The 22,910-nt window shown below is 43.8% G+C and overlaps 1 protein-coding gene across 2 annotated transcripts in view; it reads right to left on the bottom strand.

The window, feature by feature from the left end:
* The window catches only part of LOC138575511 (phospholipid-transporting ATPase IK-like), a 550,807-nt gene that overhangs the window by 231,865 nt on the left and 296,032 nt on the right, over nucleotides 1–22,910 (bottom strand). For both annotated transcript variants that reach the window (XM_069649490.1, XM_069649489.1), the window contains exon 16: nucleotides 11,147–11,335. In XM_069649490.1, the coding sequence (XP_069505591.1) occupies nucleotides 11,147–11,335 (189 nt within the window). The remainder of the gene's footprint in view (nucleotides 1–11,146; nucleotides 11,336–22,910) is intronic.

Raw genomic sequence — 22,910 nt, 5'->3', positions numbered from 1 at the left:
ATATCTTTATTGGATGCAGATGGTAAGATCTTCAGTGGTCTAGTCCTGATGGAACTGGAGAAATGGGTGACATCTAATGATATAATCCACAAGGAACAGCCAGGATTTCGGAAGGGCCTATCAACTACACTGGATATTCTCATTCTCACCTGTATCTCATCATCGTCTTTTGTCAAAACTGGTATTCCCCTCTTTGCTGCCTGGGTGGATCTGTCCCAGGCTTTTGATGCTATCAATAGGAAGAGGTTGTGGCTCAAATAAAAAAGAATCGGGGTTCACCGGATGGCCTCCTAAATATCCTAATACATTTTTACATTTTCAGACTCCGCTATAAGTCTGGTCTTTTATCGAATATTATTAAAACAGAGAGGGGGTTAGCCAGGGTTGCCTTTTGGCTCCTTTTCTGTTCATAATATTTATGGCGGTTTTGTCAAATTGGTTGCTGGAGTAAGGACTGGTGGCGCCAAGGTTTGGGGCGGGCAAAATAGCATGGCTCTCCTATGCAGACGATATAGTGCTAATGGATCACACCCAAGTCGGGCTGCAGAGGTTAATGACAGCACTATCTGACTATGCTATCTGAATGACCTGACTATAAATCCAGCTAAGTCAAAGACTGTAATCTTTAAACATCCCCACAACATAACTAAATCCTATGCATGGCAACTGAATAACACGCTGGTACCAATAGACAAAGAGGTTACTTATTTGGAGTGTCAGATTCCATCTTACCCATCTATGACTCATCTCTTAACAACAATCAAACCCAAAAAAAGAAAATTGGGTGCGCAAATGAAAAGAGTTCACAGTAAATACTGTAAATTCTCCCTTATACCTCTGATGAAATTCTATGGGGCGAAGGTCCTCCCATCTATTAGCTATGGGTTACAGTGTTATCCGCACTCCTTTGAACTCAATTGGGAAAAAATAGAGTGCCAGCTCTGGAAAAGGGTATTACTATTGCCAAACTGTATACCAATGTCATGTATGTTGAAGCAGCAGATAAGATGAAAAAGAGAGACAACCTCTTTCTAAATAGATTGAGCTCTGTCTGTAAAAACATATTAGTAGCAGCAGATACTACCATTGATATTCTAATCCAGAACCCTCTAATGATAAAGAAATATCTAACCCGAATGGATTGGATTCGAACTATCTCTAAGATGAGAGAGGCCAAATTATCGGCATCCTGGACAAAAATTGATAAGCCTATTCTATCCCTCCCAGCATATCTTTAAAAATCATCTAATCAAAGAATAATATCAGACTTTCTAAGGTTTAGACTAAATTTGGTTCTCACTTTAGAATGGAAGCATATTAGAGACCCAACAGCCTATCCATGTAACATCTGTGATAAATGCGAAGAAGGTGTAAAGCAGACTACGATCCATTTGTTGTCAAAGTGTTTCGGAACGTGGCCTTTGAGACAGAAAAGATTTCAAAGATTTGTGCACAATCCGCAAGTATTGAACTCTACTCTGTTTTGGGAAAGACTTGTGCAAGGTCAAGAAACCTTCCTTACCTTTGAAATAATTCGTTTTTTAACGGATATGAATGAACCTATTAGCTGAGAATGGATAAGTGAATGTTTTCGTGCACAATTAAGTTGATTATTATATTCTATGATCTGCTCTGTTTTACCTTTATGTATGAATATCTCTTTTTAAGGTGGTTTTGCTGGTTTTCTTACTTGTTTTGTGAAACTGTTTTAAGTATGTATTCTTTTGGATATGTAAAAAGTCAGATTTTGACTAATATCACAATAAAAAAAATAACGCACCTCACACATACAGCTCTGAAAGTCATAGATGCATTGAGCCCCACTCTTGAGTGCAGCTCCCCCTCCCCACACCTCACTCCATTAAAAAAGATTGAAGAAGAGTCATGTATCTGTGGGAAATTTGACCTATTCCAATGTGCCCCACTACACCACTTCACAAATGGTGAAAGAAACAGTCCAAAATGGATGCGCTGACTCCAGTGCGTGCCAAAATCTGCAAAACTGCATTTGGGTCACAACCACAAAAAGCTGCACACCCTGCCACACACAGTCAGGGGGAGTGAAAAACAGAGTTCTCACTGCAGGAGCATGCCAGTGGGTCATGTTACATTCACATGGAGCAAAGCAGCAGAATTGTGCTGAAAACTGAAAATGCCTTTTAAAATGTTAGCTTTGCAACCTTCAAAAGTGCTGTTTTTGGCGCTAGATTCATTAATGTCCATTGAATCATTGAGATGTTAAAGGGTACTGAAATGTCAGGATCATCCAGTGTGGCACAGAGGAACCGGGCCTCATTGACTGACAGCAGTTATGAAATGTATCTAAGGAAAAAGCAGCCCAGGGACATTGGTTTTCGTTTCCACAGGAAAAACGTGGCTACAATTGCAACATGTAACAGAATCAGATGTGCAGACAGAAAGGCTGAATACATGTATCCAGACTGCAAAAAATCCCAGCACACAAGGGAAGAACTGTTGCTGAATGAAATGTGTATGTGCTGCATAGGATAATCGGTTTTAAAAAAACTCAGTTTAATGTGTTTTTTCATGAAGAAAGTGCAAAATCGCCTGTTTTGAAAGCATGTTTTTTTGAAAGGCCTAATTCTTTAAGAAATGTCAAAGAATTGCTAATGTAAAAATCCACCTATAAACTGTGTTAATTTTATATGTTTAATGGAAGATTTAGGGAAACTTAAAGTTAAAACCCAGTCGAGTATTTCACTGTTTTTTTAAAAAAAACAATTCTGCCTTGACAATCCTCAGCCTGGGAAAGATTGACACTTCACTGCTGGCAGGAAAGGAATAATTGCTGCTGGGAGGCCTTGCATACTCATGACAAAGGACTCATTAGACATGTGTCTGTGGCCCAGGCAAAGACAATAGAAAGCTTGGACACACATCCCACCAGGGGAGGGGCAGGATGCTGGGAGAGGCTTCTCAGTGAACTTCAAAGGACTGGCCATTTACTCACATTTTGGAAGCAAGAAAAAAAAAACTGACCTTTGATTTTGAATTTAAATTGCTTATTTTGCCACTGAACTTCATGACATTTAACTTGGCAGCAAAAATAAGTAAAGGAATTAAAAGTACCTACATTGAAATCTGAATTTATGACAGACATGTGAAGACTTGTTAGGATTTCTTACTGCGTAAGGAACCGAAGTTATGAAAAATTATGAATTGAGCAGAAGATATTAATGCTGCAAATCTAATATTGTGTACCCATGTTCTAGGAGTGATTGCACATATATGTACCAAAGTAGGAAATGTTTGGGCAAACCTTTATGATTAAAATTGCCAAAATTCCACAGAAAGACAAAGCCAGGTTCCACCGACTTGGGAGTTGTATGTAAATGTGGCCCACAAAATATGTAATGTATGTGTCCGATTTTATTAGAGGGCATGTTTTTGTGGGAAAGTTACATTTTGTTCCAAATAACTGTGGGAGGTTCCCAAGTCACATCATAAAATATGACAACCCTTTCTGTCATCTAACCCGCGAAAAGCAAGGCAGGAACTGTGTCCTTGACCAATCATAGCCTTGTTGGGTGTGGGTTGTAAGTTTGCCCCTACCATAAACTTAGTGATGTCATTTGGCAGGATAAATAAGGGAAACTCACAACACACAGAAACACTGATTCCTGACTCCATCCTGATTTCAGTGTGGCGCCTTGTTCCTGAATTCTCCAACTTGCTTGTTGTTTCCAGATTTCTTTACAAATCGAAGGCCTCAGAATTGCTGAACTCCTTTTTCAGCTAGGCTCAAATCCTGAAACCATCCCAAAACCAAAGGGAAGTAAATTGATCCAGTTTGGCTTGCTACCATTAAGGTTTGCCTGCTGAAACTCGCCATCCCACTGATCTATAGTGTCCAACAACCAGAAGGGCCAATCTAATCCAATCCAGTACAGTGAGCAGTCCGGTGACCAGACCGCCCAGCTGACCTATCCCGCCAAAAGTGCCCTGCTGTCTGGAGACCCGATCCGTGATGACCAGAACCTGACGGTCCAGATCTTGAATTAAAGTGGACTGTAGGTATCAATAGGAATCACAGTAAACCAGAGTATATTGCCTTATCCTATCCCAACCTACAACCTATCCCATCTTTAACTTAAGAAACATAATATTGTCAGAACAATTCTTGCAACCCTATTTGTGATTCCGAGTGTTAGCGCTGATTTCTCCTCATTCTGTTTTACAAGACCATAAGCCATTAGTGATTTGGATTAAATAAAGTAATTCCCATAAAGAAAATGGGGTATCCACCATATGAAGGGTTACAGTGGCCAAGTGACTGTGGAGATTCACGGGTGGCATTCTTCTTTTTCTTAGCCATTAATCTAGTTTAAGTAGTAGTTTCTGTGTTTCTCTGTTCTATTTTTCTAAAAACACCTCTCATTCAAACTTGCATAACTTCCTCAATTTAATAGCTGGTGACTTAATTTCAACTCTGACTTAAACCTAAGACCGTTCGCTACATCCCTACCTACAAACTGCATCCATTTCCTAATAATCACATAGTGAAATGAAATTTAGGCGGGAATTTGCGATTTAGCAAACGTTTTGCACATGTTTTTTTCCCATTCAAAGTATTTCCAAACTTCCATTCTCATTCAAAGTGTGTATTGTTGCTTATATTATAGCTTATGTTTGTTAGGATCTTTTCAGTGTTGCTATCATAGAGATGTATATCAATTTAAGGATTTTTGTACACTTTACATTGTTTTTCTAAGCCATTTTCAAAGGTCATTTTAGTGTAACATTTTCAAAACGTTTTTCTCTCTTGTTTGGGGAGGGACGATTGTATTTAAACCCTGTATACTGTTCATTTTCCTGAATACCTGCTGCTTCCTTACACCTGTGTAGAATTGCTTTTTTGTGAGTTGAGAAATTTACAGGGGGAAATCTTAACTTAAGCGCTATCTTTTCAAACCAGCCAAAACTGTTCTTTTCTCTGTGTTTTATATTCTGTGTTGCTAAAATGTGAATTCAACTGCCTTACCTACTTTCTTATTGTGTTGTCACCACATTGGTGATTGCTGCCCCATATATTAAAACCTATGTTTGATTTGAATTTTAAATAAATAAATAAATAAATAAATATTCCCTTTACCAACAAGCCTGATTCCGGGTCCATTGTGACCTGGGGTATTTTGAGAAGGGGTGTGATATTAGTGGTATATCACTCAGAATATTGAACCTATAGACACAATAAATAAGTATTTAATGTATGCATTGTATGCTAGGCTGAGACCCGGGTGTATTGCCTGATTGTAATCCTTAACATATCAAAGCCTTGGACATTAAGATTTTGTGTTCGGCTCTGGGTTGTGGGGGAAATGATGTGGTTGCTTGTCACATAATTTAAAGATAAATGCACACAGAGACAGATGGCCTCAGCTTACATCCGCACAATAGGTTCGGTCTAGCGTAGTGGTAGCTGACTCATAGATACGTTTATAACCAGGGAATTTTGCTGATACTAAATCCTGGTCAATGATTTAATTTTAAGTCCTTGCTAATGCAGCATTTTGATCCTGGGTAAACAGACAGCGCACATCTCCCTAGGTCAGTGCTTTTTTTGCTTGTCTAACACATCAATGCCACAGCTAACGAGTACTTCTGTGTCCATTGATCTATAGATGTTTCATACACCAGCTGTAGCCTGTGTTAGAGATTTCAGTTTCTCTGTTACAAGTACTGTATTATGTAAGTTTCACATATAGGCCCCATGTCGAATCTGGAGAAAGACATTCCCCAAATGTGTGATTGTGGACAAATCATGCCTCCCTCTGTGCCTTGGCTCTTATATCTGGCTGAAGGAGAGTGCCTAGAAACACCGGTGTTAGACTCATCTGAATGCCGTGTACCTTCCCTTCCCGTGATGTCACTTGGGGGTGGGGTCAAATGCCATAACTTCCTGTGATGTCATCAGAGGTCAAGGGTCATGTGTTGTCACTTCTGCTTCCCCTGACATTTTGGTGAAATGACATCCCTGGGGACACAGCATTCTTTTTCTGGATGGAGCGTACACTCAAAGTGCAGCTCCTTGTGCTGAGCGGCTGTCAACTGTCAACCAAAGCACTGCATTTTCCAGTGCTTTCGTTGACAAAATATTTAAGTAAAACATAAATATCTCGGTGCGTCTCTGCGCCCTGTTGGCCGCTGCCAACAATGCATGCGTAAAAGGGACCTGTGCCAAAAGTGCCTGGATGAAATGACTGTCGCCCAAAGCGCTCCAGCAAAACACGGCATACTGACATTAACTAGGCTAATATTCCAGGTGCAGTCATCCACAGCCTGTAGAACCATCATCGGCCCAGGATACTGTTTGAATGTCCCTATGGAGCATCAGATGGCCAGTTAATGCCAATAAGTGCCAGTTTTAGCCTCACATGCCAATGTCATCATTCACTAAAAGCAGCTTCACATGGCCATGTGGTGCTATAATGTGCTTTGTACAGCCACATAAAACGAGGTACTTTCGCAATGTTCAATATATACCCTCATAAAACAGCCACAGCATTCATACACTAGATGCAGCCCCAGATGGGCATGTCCCGATGACAGACTTGTATTCTATTCAGAAAGCTTGAAATTCTGTTTCATTTAAAATCGCACGGATACAACAAACGTTACTATCATATTAGCACTCGAAATACACATATTGGGCCTCATTAGGAAAATGCCGGTGCGGCGTTAACGTGCCGATAATTCCGTTTACCGGAACATTTACCACACCGCCAGACTCCCAGTTTGCTGGTGGGGGCCTGATTCACCTCCAGCCAAGAGCTGGAGATAAGTCAGGCCCCCCACTGCCAAAAAATAGCCGCTATTACCAGCGCCAATAATACTGGTGCTGGTAATACCAGCAATCGCCCCATGGAGTCCTATAGGACTCAATAGAATGGGAATTAACTTAACCTTACTGGCACTTGGAATCTGCTGGTAATTCTGGCAGACCAAGTGCCGGTAGCAGTAATTCGGTTTGTTGTTATCCCGCCCGATTTACCAGCGGATACCACCAAACATATAATGAGCCCCATTGCCTTGAATAGTTTTACAATCTATTAAAAGGCAAAACATTTCTCAACAAAATACAGTAGAAATGCTCTCTAATCATTTGCATAACAGATTCTTCAGTTCCATCGTGGCGTCACACCCAAGAGCCATCCCCTTAAGTGCTAAGGGCGGATATGTTCGTCCTGAATTCCCATAGAAAATCATTGGAGGCCCCACCCACACCTGCAGTTAAGGCAAACATTTCTCAACAGTATAAATTAAAATGTTCTCTAGTCATTTGCCTTACAGAATATTCAGTTCCATCGTGGCATCACATCAAAGAGCCATCCCCTTAAGATCTAAGGACGAGTATGTTCGTCCTGGATTCCCATAGCAAATCATTGTAGGCTCTGCTCACTCCTGCAGTTAAGCTTAAACATCTAACTCCAGCCACGAGTTAAAACAACTGAAATGTTACATTAGGAAAGAGGAGTTTGTATCACTTCATCCCTAGCTGGTTTCAGAAGAGGGTATTCGAAAATTGATCATTGTCTGGTGCTTTCCACACTGATAAATAAACATTGCTTGGTTAGACGCGGGAAGCTATATCTGGCCTTTATTGATCTGGAAAAGACCTTTGACTCGAACCCAAGGCAAAGGCTATGGGGAAAGCTAGCTGCTTTAAAAATGCCGGTTGGACTCCTGAATCTTCTGCGACTTTGTTATGGGGACACTCATGCTTCAGTGCATGTTTCTTCTGAAGGTCAGCTGTCGATACCATTGCAAACCAACAAGGGTGTGAAGCAGGGATGCACCCTGGCCCAATGTTATTTATTCTCTACGTGTCTGATTTTAATCCAGAAAGCCTGCAAACCGGGGTTAACCCCCTCTTTGAATGGTCTACCTTTGGCTCTCTTTTGTAGGCTGACAACACTGACCTGATCGATCTAACTCCCGGTGGGCTTCAGCGGAGCCTTCTTTGCGCTGAAGAATATTTCTCTTCTCATGGCTTGTAACTGAACAAACAGAAGACCAAAGTTTTGGTCTTCGGCAAGGGCAGAAATCGCTCAACTTGGGCCGTTGGTAGTGAAAGGAGAGAGGTGGTAAAAACATACTGCTACCTCGGATGACTTTTCACCAAGAACGGGAAATGGTCAGGATATGGCGTGGCAACTCCTGAGTAGGCCGCAGCAAGGCTGGGTAGCCAGATTAGATTTTACCATGTGTATGGTGGCTGCATGCTAGACAAATGTCTGGGGGTGTTCAAAGCCAAGGTTCGCACTTTGATGACATATAGGAGTGAGATTTGGGGCTATGCTGATTGCACAGCTCTACAAAAGATTCAGAATAGAATCTTGAAGAAATTATTGGGTCTCCCTCAAGCCGCCCCAAATAGTGGCGTGCGCCTAGAGTTAGGGATCTTAACAATTGAGGTCCAGGCACAAATCTATTTTTGAAAGGTTTGTATGGACCAGCCAACCAATCCAAACCTAAAGAAGGTGGTTGGGGAAATCAGAGGATCCCCTGCCATGTTCAAATATCAATGGTATTATGAGGGGTGTACACTATTGACAATGTGGAGTATTCCATTTACGGATTGCCCTCTTTTTTTACTCATTGCCTAATATTGTGCCTATGGTGAAGCAGAAGGCAATGCAGTGGGATCTGGAGAGGAATTTGAGGATGGCTGATTCTCGTGATCCCACGCAGTGGGGTGGTGAAATATGTTTAATTCGACTTGGGGCTTGTGGGAGGCTCGTGCTCATGACTAGACTGCATCTGCTACCATTGAAAGACAGACTGAGGTTGGATATAAATGCAACGTCTAGGAATTGCCACTGTAACAGGGGCAGGGCGGAGGACCTGGGACATTTTCTACTTCTTTGTCCCTGTTATTTACATTTCCACAAAGCTTTTTTTAATTCTTATTTTAAAGCTAAAAATGTTAGACTTTATCGTGATGCAATTTGTCTGATAATGGTTTGCAATGGTGAAGAATGTGTACAATCTATATAATTATGTTTCTAGAGCACTCATTAGGAGGATTTCTACTTTACGTAGTATAATTTTGTTGTCACATTGATCCTAAGGTCTGTTACATTTATTACGATGTATTAATAATGGAGACATCTTTAATGCAAATACTTCCTTACTTCACCTTAGGCCTCCCTGCTCCACCCCTAGGCTTAGCTTTACCTATATTTTTGCTTTAGTCCATTTTATTCAGTTGAAGTCACCCAGCACTACAACTCCCAGCAGGCAATTGATAAAGTGAGAATCCAGTCCTGGGACATGCTATCCCTCCTGACATGAAGTCATCTAGCAACCCTATCTTAGGTTTCCAGTACCATCCCTAGAAAGTCTGAACATTATATTTCATTAAAATAGTTCTATAGATGAAGGTCCAGGAAGAAAAACGGATACATTGCAGCCCAATTCCATACACGTCGCTACTCCCTCAGGAAAGCTTTTACAGCACACTTCCAAATTCCACCAAAGGGTGCGAAATAGGCTCCGGGGGTAGCATGAAGGGACAAATGGTAGGGCAATATATTTTCTATCTTCCTGCCTGGCCTTTACCAAAATCAGGGGATCTCTAGGCCTGTGCCTCTTCCAGGTCGGTAGGGCTGGGGTGGAGTCAGCACAGTCGGGCATTCTGAACACTGTATTCCTCTATTTTATGATACTAAATAACTCAATAACTGTAGGGCTAAAGATACGAGAATGCAAAGAAAAACAGCACATGGGACAGTTCAGGAGCTCCGGCGAAGTATTTACCAAAAAGCTTGCTGTTTAGTTCTTTTCCTGTGAGCCGAAACATTTCATTATAGACACTTTAAACTGATACACTGATTGTGTACACCTAGAAATATTAACATTTTAGCAAAATAACAAAAGCTATGTTAGTACTCTTCTAGAATATGAATATGTATAGGCCATCTAAGAAGAATACTGTGGTGCACATTTAATTCCATTGGTGTTTGTGGTCGGCTGCTTGTGCTTGTATTACAGCAGAAATAGAACGGCTTAAACTCTGGTACACAATGGGTGTCATTGCAAGGATGGCAGTGGTGTAAAACAATGGGGCTCATTGCAAGGATGGCAGTGGTGTAAAACAATGGGGCTCATTGCAAGGATGGCAGTGGTGTAAAAGAATGGGGCTCATTGCAAGGATGGCAGTGGTGTAAAACAATGGGGCTCATTGCAAGGATGGCAGTGGTGTAAAACAATGGGGCTCATTGCAAGGATGGCAGTGGTGTAAAACAATGGGGCTCATTGCAAGGATGGCAGTGGTGTAAAACAATGGGGCTCATTGCAAGGGTGATGGTGTTTTAAAACAATGGGCCTCATTGAAAGGATGGTAGTGGTGTAAAACGACGTGCCTGATTACAAGATTGGTAGTGATGTAAAACATTGGCAGTGATTTAGATACTGCCAGTTTTACTTTGGCAGTAACGGACCTACTAGTACTTTAAATAATCTGCCAAATTATATGCTGGACCTTGGAGGACCTTAAAGTGGAGGAGTTCTCACTGTAATGCCATAAAAGTGGTGTATTTCTCACAGTATGATTCGCCAACCATGGTAAATCTGCCAAATCCCCAATGAAGTGTCCTATGTACTCCAAAAATGGGGATTAACATTACAACGCCACCAATCAAAGTCTGTGATATGGTATACAACAACTGGCCAGTAAGAATATTGTTTAACCCATGCTAAATTCTAAGGCTGAAACTAGCCTTATCAGGAAACTAGCGTTGGTTGCGTGGCAATGACACTTGGGTGGAATGCTTTGTGTATCAAAAATAATCGACCACAATGAGTCAGAAGTGTCCAAGAGTACATCATCCTCAAAGTATTGCATGCCAAAACTGACAGAACATCAGAACATTTTGGGCAGTCAGGGTTGTCCAACTCCAGGCCATGAGGGTTGGGATTCTGATGGGTTTTCAGGATATTGTCATTAATATTCATGAGGAAAACTGGGCATATATTTAGAATCATTATATGCAAATAAATCTCATGAAAATGAATAAGGGGTATCAAGAAAATCCAACATGGATCTGGTCCTCATGGCCTGGAATTGGACACCCATAGATTGTTCTTTCCACTTTCAGCAGACCACACGGACATTTTAGCTCACCTAGAACAGACATCCTCTTGCGAACGCTGGTAAAATCCATGAGCGCCAGCAGATCGTAGGTCCTCTGAACTCCAAGCTCACTGACCGTGATAGTGTCCTGCGTGCGGCCGAGAAAGACGTAGCCTAAATTCCTGGAAGCCGTAACCAGGGCTTCTTCATCCGGGGAAGCTGCCTGGTAAACCAGGTCACCTGAAAAAGGAGGTGCGCGTGAGCAGGGAACAGGATCTACAGGCCAGCGTACTTTTAGGGACAACCTAATTGGGTAGCAATGTGGAACACTGGTTATGAGATACACACTACCGCCTGGTTTATGCACCAGGCATCTGATTGCAGTTTCTTGTTTGGAAAAACAGTTACTGTCCCGTAACATGTAGAAAATGTTTAAACAATGAAGTGTAATAATTTGGGAAGGATATGTAACTTGTTACACAATTTCTACATGGTTTGCAGCAAGATTCTCGAAAACAAATTTGCCAATCCACATTTTCCGACTTCATTGTGATGACTTTCCATATTGACCGTACATATACACATAAAGAAAAATGGAAAAGATCGCCAAAATGCAAAGGTCAAATGACAACATAGAGCGTCAGCCACAGTGGCTATAATGTTTGAAGCCTAATCGGTTCAAACAGTGATTAAACTGGAACTAATGATCAAATCATTCGCATTTGGTGCCAGAAGAAAACACGCAGAAAACCAAACAGGTGTTGTGATTAAAACAAAGGTTATATATTTACTTTTTGCAAACACTCTGTATATGTATTGAACAAAAAAAAAAAAAAAAAAAAAGTAAATGGTAATAGAGACCTAAAAACTAGTAGTAAAAAAAAGCAATAGAACAATAAAATTGGTAATGATGAAATGTGGGTAGAATCTAGCCCCAACAGTGGAAATAACTGTGAGGGAAAAGAATAGTAATTACGAATTAAACATAGATAAACATATTCAATAAAGAGATGTTTTCATTATGTAAAAACTGATTCTGTTGTGTTGATAAATGAGCACATTCAAAAGAAAAACATATGCCTCATGTGGTAACTAAATAGAAACATTCAAAAGGAAAACATTTTCATCATATGGCAGATAAAGCCATGATGCAGCAAACTATTTGTGTTGCAATTTCTATGTCCGCAAAGTCTTTTTTTGTATTCAAGGAAGTCCTTTATCAGAAAGGGATTGTGCCTTAGGAAGTCCTTGATCGGAAGCAAGTTGTGTCGACGCGACAGTGGGCAGGCTGATGTGTGAAAGATGTAGCCTATATATTGATGGTTACGAATGGACCAATTGAAGAGATAATGTGTGCCCTCTTGTCAAAATTGCATTTCGGCAGCGATATTGTTGGAAATTAAAGATGGCCGCCTTCGTCAGAGTGAAGATTACGGACCCTGTAAGGCAAAAGAGACCTTAGATCTGCATGTATTTTTTCTGGCACCTGGAGTAGACATCTAAATCAAAACAGGATCATCGGTTTATGAAATTGTTGCATGGCAAAGGAAAAAGTGCTTGCCGTGGAAGAAGGCAGCTTACCACAGGAGCTTGGATACCCCTTTTAATCACTGGTGTGTACCACACCACCGTGAGCGCTGTGACTGTCCTCCTCTAATGTGTAGATGTTCAAGATATTGTCCCGAATGATTGGCAGTGTCAGGCGCATCAGGCACCAAATGGGAATTATTTGATAATGAGTTCCAATTTAATAACTGGCTGAACCAATTAGCCTTCAAACATTATAGCTACTGTAGCTGTCATCCTATGGTAGCAGTACACCCCTTTTTGTTGATGATTCTTGTATCTGTCCTATTCTGCTACCTGTCCCTCAGGCTAACCAAACCTTGTTTGTTTTATATGACATCGTAGAGCGTGACATTGGACGTACGGAGATATGTGAGAGGGAGGTGTTGTAAGGGGATGTATGGTGCTCTTTAAGAGGGACCCTGTCAGAGGAGGAAGAGGAGGGGCCTCAGGGAGGAAGAGGAGGAACCTCATGGACAAAGAGGCCATTATAAGGAATAAAGCATGGCCATGATCAACACACATTGTGTCTCCTCTTTGTTCTTTGGTTCGTGGCCAATATGCAGCAATGCATTCCTCTGATCCCGAGCAAAGTGGCTTGTTTGGACTGAAACTAAACTTCAAAGCTGTTCATTTGAGAGGGGGCACAGCCTTATTCTCCCCACAAATGCACTTTGCAACAGTGCACCAATATTCCCCTTTACATCGACCAGACAACATATTTTGCCGCCAATGTAATAATGTTGAAATACCTCTAATGGTCACTTTCGGGCCAATTGGCCTGACACAGGCATTAGAGGGATGAGCAATGACAATCATGGGACAACCAAGCTTTCAGAATAGCATAGACAGCTGTTATGTCACATCATCATTAATCAACCCAGCATTAGACAGCCGAGCAATTGTGTAATCCTTAAGCAACTGGGTTATCCTTATTCCGGTCGGTTGCCCCTCCAGCATTAGTCAACCTTGCCATTCCACTATCATCATCCAAATGAGTCTGCAATTCCCCTAATAGAGCCGCTTTACAAACATTACCAAACTGAGCAACCCGATTGTTAACCTAGAGATGTACGCAATCTGCCTTTGGCAACTGCAACATCTCCTAAGAATGACTCCAGTGGCATATGCAAGCTCCACCCCTATTTGTTCTCCAGTAATCATTACTCAACTGAACAATCCCACTGATTAGTGCACTCAGCTCTACATCCACTATCCACCAGCTGAAAGATCCCAGCACCCACCTGATCTATACGAGATACACGGACCACACAAGCTATGTGATAACCATTAGCTAGTGGATAAACCCAGGCATTAACCAATAAAGCCAGGCCACCAGCATTCACCAATGCAACTACGCCACTGCAAGGTACCTAATGGCCACGTGCCACAGATTAAGATTCCCGAGTCAGATTTCAGCCTACACAGGGCTGGCAGCTGAAGTGGAACACGATTAAACATGGAAGAAAGAAAGTGTTCTCAGTAAGTAGACGGATTCCAGGAAGGGAACTCTATATGGAAACAATAATTACTGCACACAGGTGCCAGCTGTTGCCGCCACTCCCAACCTGAGTGGAGGGAGTGATTGGCAAGTGGCTGACTTCCACTAATCCTCTTAAATGAAAGAGTGCCTGCAGACGTCAAGTCAGAGGTAAGGAACGGGTGCCATGGAAGTGAACAATCGCAGGCAGTCTCAGAAAGATAAAGGAATGCCTTGGAGAAAATTAAAAAACAACAAACGTTCAAAGCACAATCCGTTCCCCTCTTAAAGTTCCAAGAAAGGGAGTGTTCGGCCCAGGTGCGGCGAATCACTCTGATCTTGAGGGTAGCAGTACCTGTCTGTCCCTAGGTTGGATTCTTATGTTTCCTGTGTTATGCAAAGCTTGCCCATTCCCACATCACCCCAAAGCGTCTTCGTGACTATCACCCTCAACTTTCACTTCTTGCTATCACGGAAATCTGGATCTCCCATCACGACTCTGCTACACTAACAGCTCCTCTCCACACTGATTCTGCTACCTTCGCCCACTCTCCCAAACCTGTTGGCAAGGCCGGCGATGTGAGGTTCCTTTTCAATTAGGCCCATAACCCATCCCCTCTACCCTTTCTGACATAAACTCTACCTCTTTTGAACATGCCACTATTCAACTCCTTCCACCTACTCTTCTCACTCTTCTGTCTCTCTCTCAACCCCTGGTCCTCTTAACTCCTTCCCTGAGCTGACCCGTTTCCTTGAGTCACTTCCTACTGACATCATCAGTGTAATGGTGGGGGACATTAACCTTCCCAAGCCCTCTGCAGCCATCTGCCTTGAATTTAAACGCTCCTATCTGACCACACCCTCTACTCCCTCCACGACCAGCCTACCTACTCTGGTATGACCTTTCTTGGCCATGTCTTTCTCTCTAATTGACTTTCCTCCGCTGCACTTCTCCACTGACTTCTCTCTCTCTGATCACTCCATTATTCCCTTTCACATCTTGGTCCTTCCACCTGCTACTCCTCATCTTCTCTCTTCAATGACCAAGAGGAAAGTCAGGCAGGACTCTCCTGCCCCTTACCTTGATGTGAGGACGTCTCTCCTGTCTCATTCCCCTATTCAAGCCTCTTCCATTGACTGTACTTTCTCTGACCTTCACTGTGCAGATATGACTCTGTTTGATCAAAACTATCCTGCTCACACAATCAAACCTTCCTGTCCCCATCCTCAGCCTTGGATTACCTTTGGAATTCAGACCCTCAAAACAGACATGCATCATGACCTGTGTTGCTGGTGCAAATTACTGACACCTTCCCTACTTCTAGCCTGCATAAATGTCCTTGCCAGCTTAACCTCTGCCAAATCCTTCTACTTCACAAACCTAATCTCCTCCCTTCGCAATCACCCCCAAACACTTTCATCTACCTTCTAATCTTTTCTCATGCCACTCAAGCCGATATCCATCACCTCCTCCATTTCTGCTAATGGCTTGGCTCACTACTTTCCCTCCAAAATCTCTGAAATTCGTGATACTCTCTCTGAGCAGGCGATAGTTAGACAAGCGGCGCTGATGAGGAAGGGTCTGGCAGCATTAATGAGTTTAGTGGAGTAGGCTGCCGCTGAGGAGATGGCAGAGTGGGTAGAGTCGAGGTAAACTCCTAGAGTTTTCACAGATGCAGAGACTGGGATCACTGAGCCATCAATGTTGAAGGCTGAGTACATACGATCCAATTTCTTTAGAGCTGAGGTGGAGCCAATGATGAGAAGCTGATGGGGAAGGTGATGCACAGGCATTCTCCACAAAGACTTTCATCAGCCATCCTTCCAGGAAGGAGGCTATCCAAGTGGCTGTTTCCTTAGAGAAGGAAGCTGAGCATGTCAGATGTTGACATACTATGTTATGATTCACCTGGTCAAAGGCGGCAGATAGATCTAGGAGGAAAAGCAGGGCTAGCGTCCCCTCATCTCTGATCTCCTCCATCTGATTTTTCAGGTCTAAGAGCGCTGATTCCGTGCCGTGTCCTGGGCGGAAGCCAGAATGGCGCATCCCGAAGATGTGGTCTGACTCAAGATGATGTTGAATTTTAATATATGCTGCCCTGTAAACAATTTTGAGGAGAAAGGGAACCATTGGTGATGGGTCGGCAGTTGTTAGGGGAAGTTGGGTCGAGGTTTTTTTTTTTTAGAAGTGGGAGTACCCAGGCTTCCTTTAGGCAGGCTGGTAGCACTCTGGTGGTGAAGGAGGCCTTACTGAATGCTGCGATGAAAGGTGCTTATGTATTAGCACAGTCTTTGATCAGAGCGGCTAGGCAGACATCTCCTTTACCTCTAGAAGGCTTGAGGCTAAGCAGAAAGCATAGGGTTTCTACCTTTTCCTGAATGGTACTTTTGTTGAAGCTGAATAAGGGGACTCTAGGCTTATTTGAGGTGGGGGCAGGTGAGGGTCTGTGCAGGAGGGCAAGTCTGGATTGTTTAGTGGAGATTTTCTTTTTTAGCGTGTCATTTTGTAGTAACAGGGCTGCCTGGATACTATTGCACCTGGCGGTGTCTTTCGTTAAGGTGGTAGCTTAAGGTATATATACAAATATATACACTTTAATAAAGCACACCAATGTAGAGATAACTATTAAAAACATTATAACAGCCCACCCCTGTAGAGAGAACACAGAAGATGCAGCACTCTGGGTAATTAAAGAGGGGTGAAAAGGCAATAAGCAACCACAATTAATTTAAAAGGATATGTCTTTAGTAGGGAAAGGGCCAAATGTGACCTAACCAGTCTCCAGGGCCCAAACATGGGCCAGGAGGCAGGTATGATTCAATAGTACCTTCTTGCTGCTCTTAGGCAGTTTGACAGCATTGAACCAGGCTCCTTGGTGCTGCGCAAATAGGTCAAATGAGGTTCAGGTGCAGCAAGTTGTGTAGATTCAAGCGGTGAGTGGGTGTTCAGTCGGCTCAGATCGATGGCTTAGAGCAGTTTGAGTTCAGTGTTCAAGCAGTTTGAAGATCGGTCCAATTTGAGACGTGGTAACTGCTGGTTAGTTTCGGTGAGTGATGCTGCAGTAGTTCGAGGCGAGGTCCGGTGATGGTGCAAAGCTGTGATACTGATGATCCGATGCGCGGTTCAATGAGGCAGCAATTCGATGTCGAGCCGGTTCGAGTCATTGGTAACAATTAGGTGGGGTCGGTGTGTGACATGACCATTCTACAGGTTCGGCACAAGGTCAGACACTGAGCAGTTGGTTTGAGTCGGACAATGATGCGACCAGCTTGGGATGAGTCGACTTTTTTCAGGGATGCAAGCAGCAGCAATTTGAAGTTGGGAGAGTGCCAAAAGCAGCACTGGTAGGTATTGATAATTTGAACAGGATTGAGAAGCGTTTGATGTCAGCTCAAAGGGGTTCAATGGCAAATTACAAGGATTCAGGTTCTTCTGACCCTCAGCCAGCGAAGCAGGTCTTGCTCCAGCAGCAGGTCACCCCCAATGGACCTTGTGGGTGGTTATGGAGCAAAGGTTGCCTCTGTCTTGGACACTCAGTCTTCAACTCACTGGCAGAGGAATCTGGAAAGATAAACTCTCCCAAAAGAGGTCTAAATGAATTCTTCCTTTTGCCTGGATGGTCCAAAGGTGTATCAAAGAAAAAGCAGGAGACCCCCTCTTTTACAGGCAAATGTTCACAATTGTTTGGACCAAAAGCAAGCCTGATTTAAGGGGATCAATCCCTGATTTTTAAACAAGTAGTCTTTGATTTCTGACATCATACCTAAAGTACTTTGTGCAAAAGGGAGTGGCAGAGACAGGAAGAAAAGAGATTTACAGAGAGAAACAAGACAGTGGAACCCTTCCCCACTTCCACAAAAGGAAAGAACAAATCATTATGGACTTGTTGCATAAGTGATGTAATTTCTTTTACTGGGTAGTCGAATTGCCAACATGCGTTTCAACCTGAAACCACAGGTCTTCTTCAGGGCTAGAGGAACCGGAATATTAACCAAAATAAAAGTTACAATGTTAATCATTCAACATGTGCACAACCAAAATTGTCAATACTTTACCCAATTAATGCAAGGTCATATTTCATACAGTGTGTTGTATTTCATAGGTAGATTCAGAAATCAGCACATGGAGAGACCAAACGTGGGTGTCAGAGGTTATGGAAAGAAGACACAAAATATATATCAATGACTACCATTAATTGGTTCAAAATTGGATTCTGATTAACACCAAACAGCACCACCATGCCCTAGTGCTCTTAATAAGGGCATTACTTATACATCACTTATGCAACAAGTCCATAATGATTTGTTCTTACCTTTTGTGCATTTGAAAGACTGTATAGTAGAATTAGGGTGGTAGCGCTCTGGTCACACAACGCAGAAGGTTATGTGTTTGTGGTGACCCTTGGGCTTGTGTCACCTGGTGCAACCACTGCAGACTCTATACCTTGTTAACTAATAAGAATAGAATTGCAACAAGTTTAATGCATCTTATGGATGATCCTTAGATCGATGGAGGTCTAGCCCCATATTTGTAGAACCTTCCCCACTTGTGCTGAGCTCCATCTGTCTGCACTAGCATTAAAGGCCCTTTGTCATGCAGCACCCTGGCGTGAGGCTAGTTCTTTTGTGTATGGTGTGCCTTTGAGTCCTGTTTCCCAGCACAACTCCTTCTGAGGGGATGTCTTGCCGGAATTAGGTTTTTCCTTTCCTCATAAAGGATGAAAAGAGATGCAGCTCCAAATGGCTCCTGACCTGCTGGGTGGAGCAATACAGTCAGTTTAGAAGGAATACCTATAGTCTGTTCAATGCTGGGCTGGGCTCAAGGCACAGACATCAGTATGATACAAATTGGATATGGCTTCAATAATTATGAGAAATACTAGCCACCATATCTTAAATTCAGATATGGCTTTTATCAAAAGTGTACAACTGCGACCAGGTTCCAAACATTCATAATTATGTGGTTTTGGGGCAGAGGTGCTTATTTAAATGTAGCCTTTGCATTGCAGGGACTTGTTAGTCAAGGCAGCAGTTAAAAGTGCCCCTGTGACCTCTGCACCTGCTCTCTGCCACCGGACATATATGTATGTCATGCTTTTGGCACGGAGCTTCTGAAATGGGGTCTTATTAGCAGGCCACCCTTTCCGAGATTGAATTACCCCCCGTCAATTATTAATTAATACAAATGAAAAAAGCCAGGTCTTCTTCACCATTGCCAGAAGGCAACTCCTCACAATATCGATGTGTGAACATGGGTACTGGAAGATTGGTAAAGAAAAGGCGAGTGTATGTCCCAAGGTAGCTGTCAGTGGCATTCGACGGTGCAGGGGCACAAGTTCTAGAATGCTGGGGTCATGGTTGTGAGTTCTTCAGACTGTGGCTGTACCTCTATGATATATTGTAAGTCTACCATAGTCCACAGGCACCATTCTCATTAGTAGGTGCGCAGTGATCTTTAAGTGGTGTATATGCCACCTCTGGGTGCACATTTCAGAGTAAATTCTCTTCATCAAGGATCAGAGACAGCTAATTTTTGCCAGCCTCCAAAATCCCTTCTGCCTCATCATCATGATCCAGTCCTTGTACCTCCACTGCCCCTGTTCCAAATGATTGTGATGTGAGACAGCTTTTTGTGAACTCCTTGGCCCTCATTATGACCTCTTCAAACCTTCTCCTACACCCATCAATTATCAGAATGACTAAAGTTCTGAAAAAAAATGGAGATCGGCTGCGGCAGGAGCGCTTTTCTAGGGAGGAGCTAAATATGTTGGCTGAAACCCTACAAGAGCATGCCAATGTAGTATTCTCAACAGAGATGAACAGACCGGCGATCATGAGGAAGAAGGCCATATGGGCCATGGTAGCCCAGAGGGTCAGTGCAGTTGGCACAACACCCCGAAATGCAAGACAGTGCAGAAAAAGGTGGGATGATCTACGTCTCCGCGTCAGGAGTATACTGTCAGCAAATAGAAATCTGGGGATGGCGACTGGCGGAAGAGCTGATTCGCCCATCAAAATGCAGCCGTGGGAGGAGATATGTGCCGCAACCATAGGCACAGAGAGCATAGAGGGGGTCGGAGATATGGAGAGAGGAGCCCCGACATCAGGCGACACAGGTAGGTGCCTTAAATCCAGCCATGCAAAACTCACTCAAGACCAGATTTATGGGGAGTGCAATGATGCCTAACAGGGTCAACATGACACATTAGCACAAGACTGCCTACAGGCAGTGCTGACCTCCACCTTGTACACATGCATTATGCACACCCTTTCTGTAGCCACCCACATGCCTCCATGCCTCTATCGCCTACGAGGGAGACAACCTGTATGTCACTGCCTCCAATGTGCACCATCTAGTAATCAAAATGAATGCAGCCATCTCAATGCCTCTCCAATGTCCGCAGACCCATCACTAACCCTTTCCCTCCTTTGGTCTATCACAGGCTCTCATTCGGACAGTGCCGACGAAGACACTGGCACTACACCTGCCAAGAAGGCCAGGTCTGAAGACCCAAAACACCGTCCCTCCACCTCTGGTGCAAAAATCAAACCCCCACAGCAGCCAAAATCAACAAGCACATCACAGTCCACGGCACTGATGTGCAGCAAGTCAGGTACTACGGCACCACCAACGACAACCATCTGCCCAGTGGTGTCTACTGAAGGCACTGGGTTTGCAGGAAGCAGCACGATTGGGGAGACTGCTGCCAACGCTGCCAGTTCAGACAATGAAGAAGGGGATGTTGATGTTGTTGTGGGTACCCCCATTCCCACCCTTCATTCCCCTTAACTGTCCCCATGCAGCCAGCATGACGATGGCACACATGAACAATCTCCTGATGACTCATGGCCGACCACTCCATGCCCAGTGACAGATGTCCAGGAGGGGAGCAGCTCAATGGACATGCCAGTAGCAGCATCCACAGGCCAAAAAACACAGAACCCGATGCATGAAATCATCACGCGGCAAGAACAACTGTCCTCCCTCTTGACACAGCATGTGGCAGAATGCGCCAACGCAAGGGGGGAAATGCGCGATTTTTCAGAAACTGTAAAGGCAGCCATAGAATCCACCTCCAAGGATATTTGTGCTGAACTAGCCGTGGTGCGGTACGTACTCTTTGAGCTTGTTCAAACTATGAGGGACATGCGTCCTTGTGAGCAGCCCAGTTCCTCCTCGGCTGCCAGTTCTACCCGAACCAGCCCCGTCCGCAGATCGGGCAGGAACCTGCGGCGTACAGACAGGGGTGCACCGGGTGCCGGCAGAGGGGGTGCCAATAGAGGCCGCCCTGTGGAACAATCCCACATGATGCACTTGAGCACAGGCATCCACAACATGTTTTTGGGAGTTGAGGGGAGAGAGGGGAGTGGGTGTGTTGGGGAGTTGAGGGGGGAGTGGGGAGTGGGTGTGTTGGGGAGTTGAGGGGGGAGGAGGGAGTGGGTGTGTTCACTTAAATTTTCTATTTCAATACACATTTTGGTTATGCACAAATCACATGTGTGGACATTGTTCATTGCGTACGTGTGCTTTATTGTTGAACAGTCCACAGTGTGCGTGTCCCAGACACACCCAGTGCCCCAAGTGCCATCACCATGTGACAAGCCCCGTCCATGTGTGCTAGAAGCATTGGTTAATCAGAGTCTGACGCATGGCACGTCCCTCCTGTGCATCGCTTCCTCCCTCAGGTACTGCACCATCCCCACCCTCCTCATCCTCTTCGTCAGGTGGTTGAAGTTCAGCATCAGGGGGCAGGGGTACATTCCGTCTGATGCACATATTGTGTAGCATTACACATGCCATGACGATCTTTGCATCCTTCTCATGACGGTACAGGAGTGCCCCACCAGACCTGCTGAGGTACCAAAACCGTGCCTTCAAGAGGCCAAATGTCTGCTCAATCACCACACGGGTTCGTGTATGTGCACAATTATAGTCCTCCTCGTGCCGGTTTTGTGGGTTCCGGACTGGGGTAAGGAGCCATCTCTTCAAGGGATAGCCTGCATCACCTGTATGTGGGCAACACTGTACGTGTTAGTCATAACATCAGATTTTACCTCATCAAGTGACACCATGGCATGCATTCCTCTCTTACTTTGAACCCCATTTCAATGCCTGAATGGAGTCACACGATGTGACTGCTATATGTGTATTCCTCTTATAGACTGTTTTGCATGCCATCAACTAGTGTGCGCAGGGGGGTCCAGTACCTTGCGAGTGCCCATGCACTGTATTAGTCCACAATGGTTGTTCTGGTGATCTGGCAGATGTCCACTGATATCAATGCTTTCATCCTGGCACCATTGCTTTCAGCCTCATGATGATATCTCTGAGCAATTCAGTAGGTGTTATGCTATTTAGGTGGGCCTCTGTGTCAGTGTAGTGGTGTATTGATGTTTTTTACCGTCATGTGACTCCTTTTTACGCAGTGATGGGGCAAAGGCCTTTCAGTAGATGGTGTTTGGTGCTGTGTATTGGCTGAAGTCGTTGCATGTAGCTGCATTTTGTTGAGGGTGGATGCGGTCTGATTTGGTATAGTGGACATGCAGATGGCTGTGGAATGGTTGGGACACAGCTTCATTCACATGGTAGGGGTGCTTACATCTCGCATTATGTGGTCAGGTGTGAGCTCAAGTCTGGCCTGCTTTGGGGTATGAGCTTGCACCATTCCCTCTGGTACTCGCAGCCAGGTAGAGTATGCATCTCTCCTCCCCCAATATCAGCCAGGTAGAGTATGCATCTCTCCCCCCCCAATATCAGCCAGGTAGAGT

This window comes from Ambystoma mexicanum, chromosome 1p, assembly GCF_040938575.1.
Source record: "Ambystoma mexicanum isolate Mex_15411 chromosome 1p, UKY_AmexF1_1, whole genome shotgun sequence".
In the NCBI taxonomy this organism is placed as follows: domain Eukaryota; kingdom Metazoa; phylum Chordata; class Amphibia; order Caudata; family Ambystomatidae; genus Ambystoma; species Ambystoma mexicanum.
This window is presented reverse-complemented; position numbering and strand designations above follow the sequence as displayed.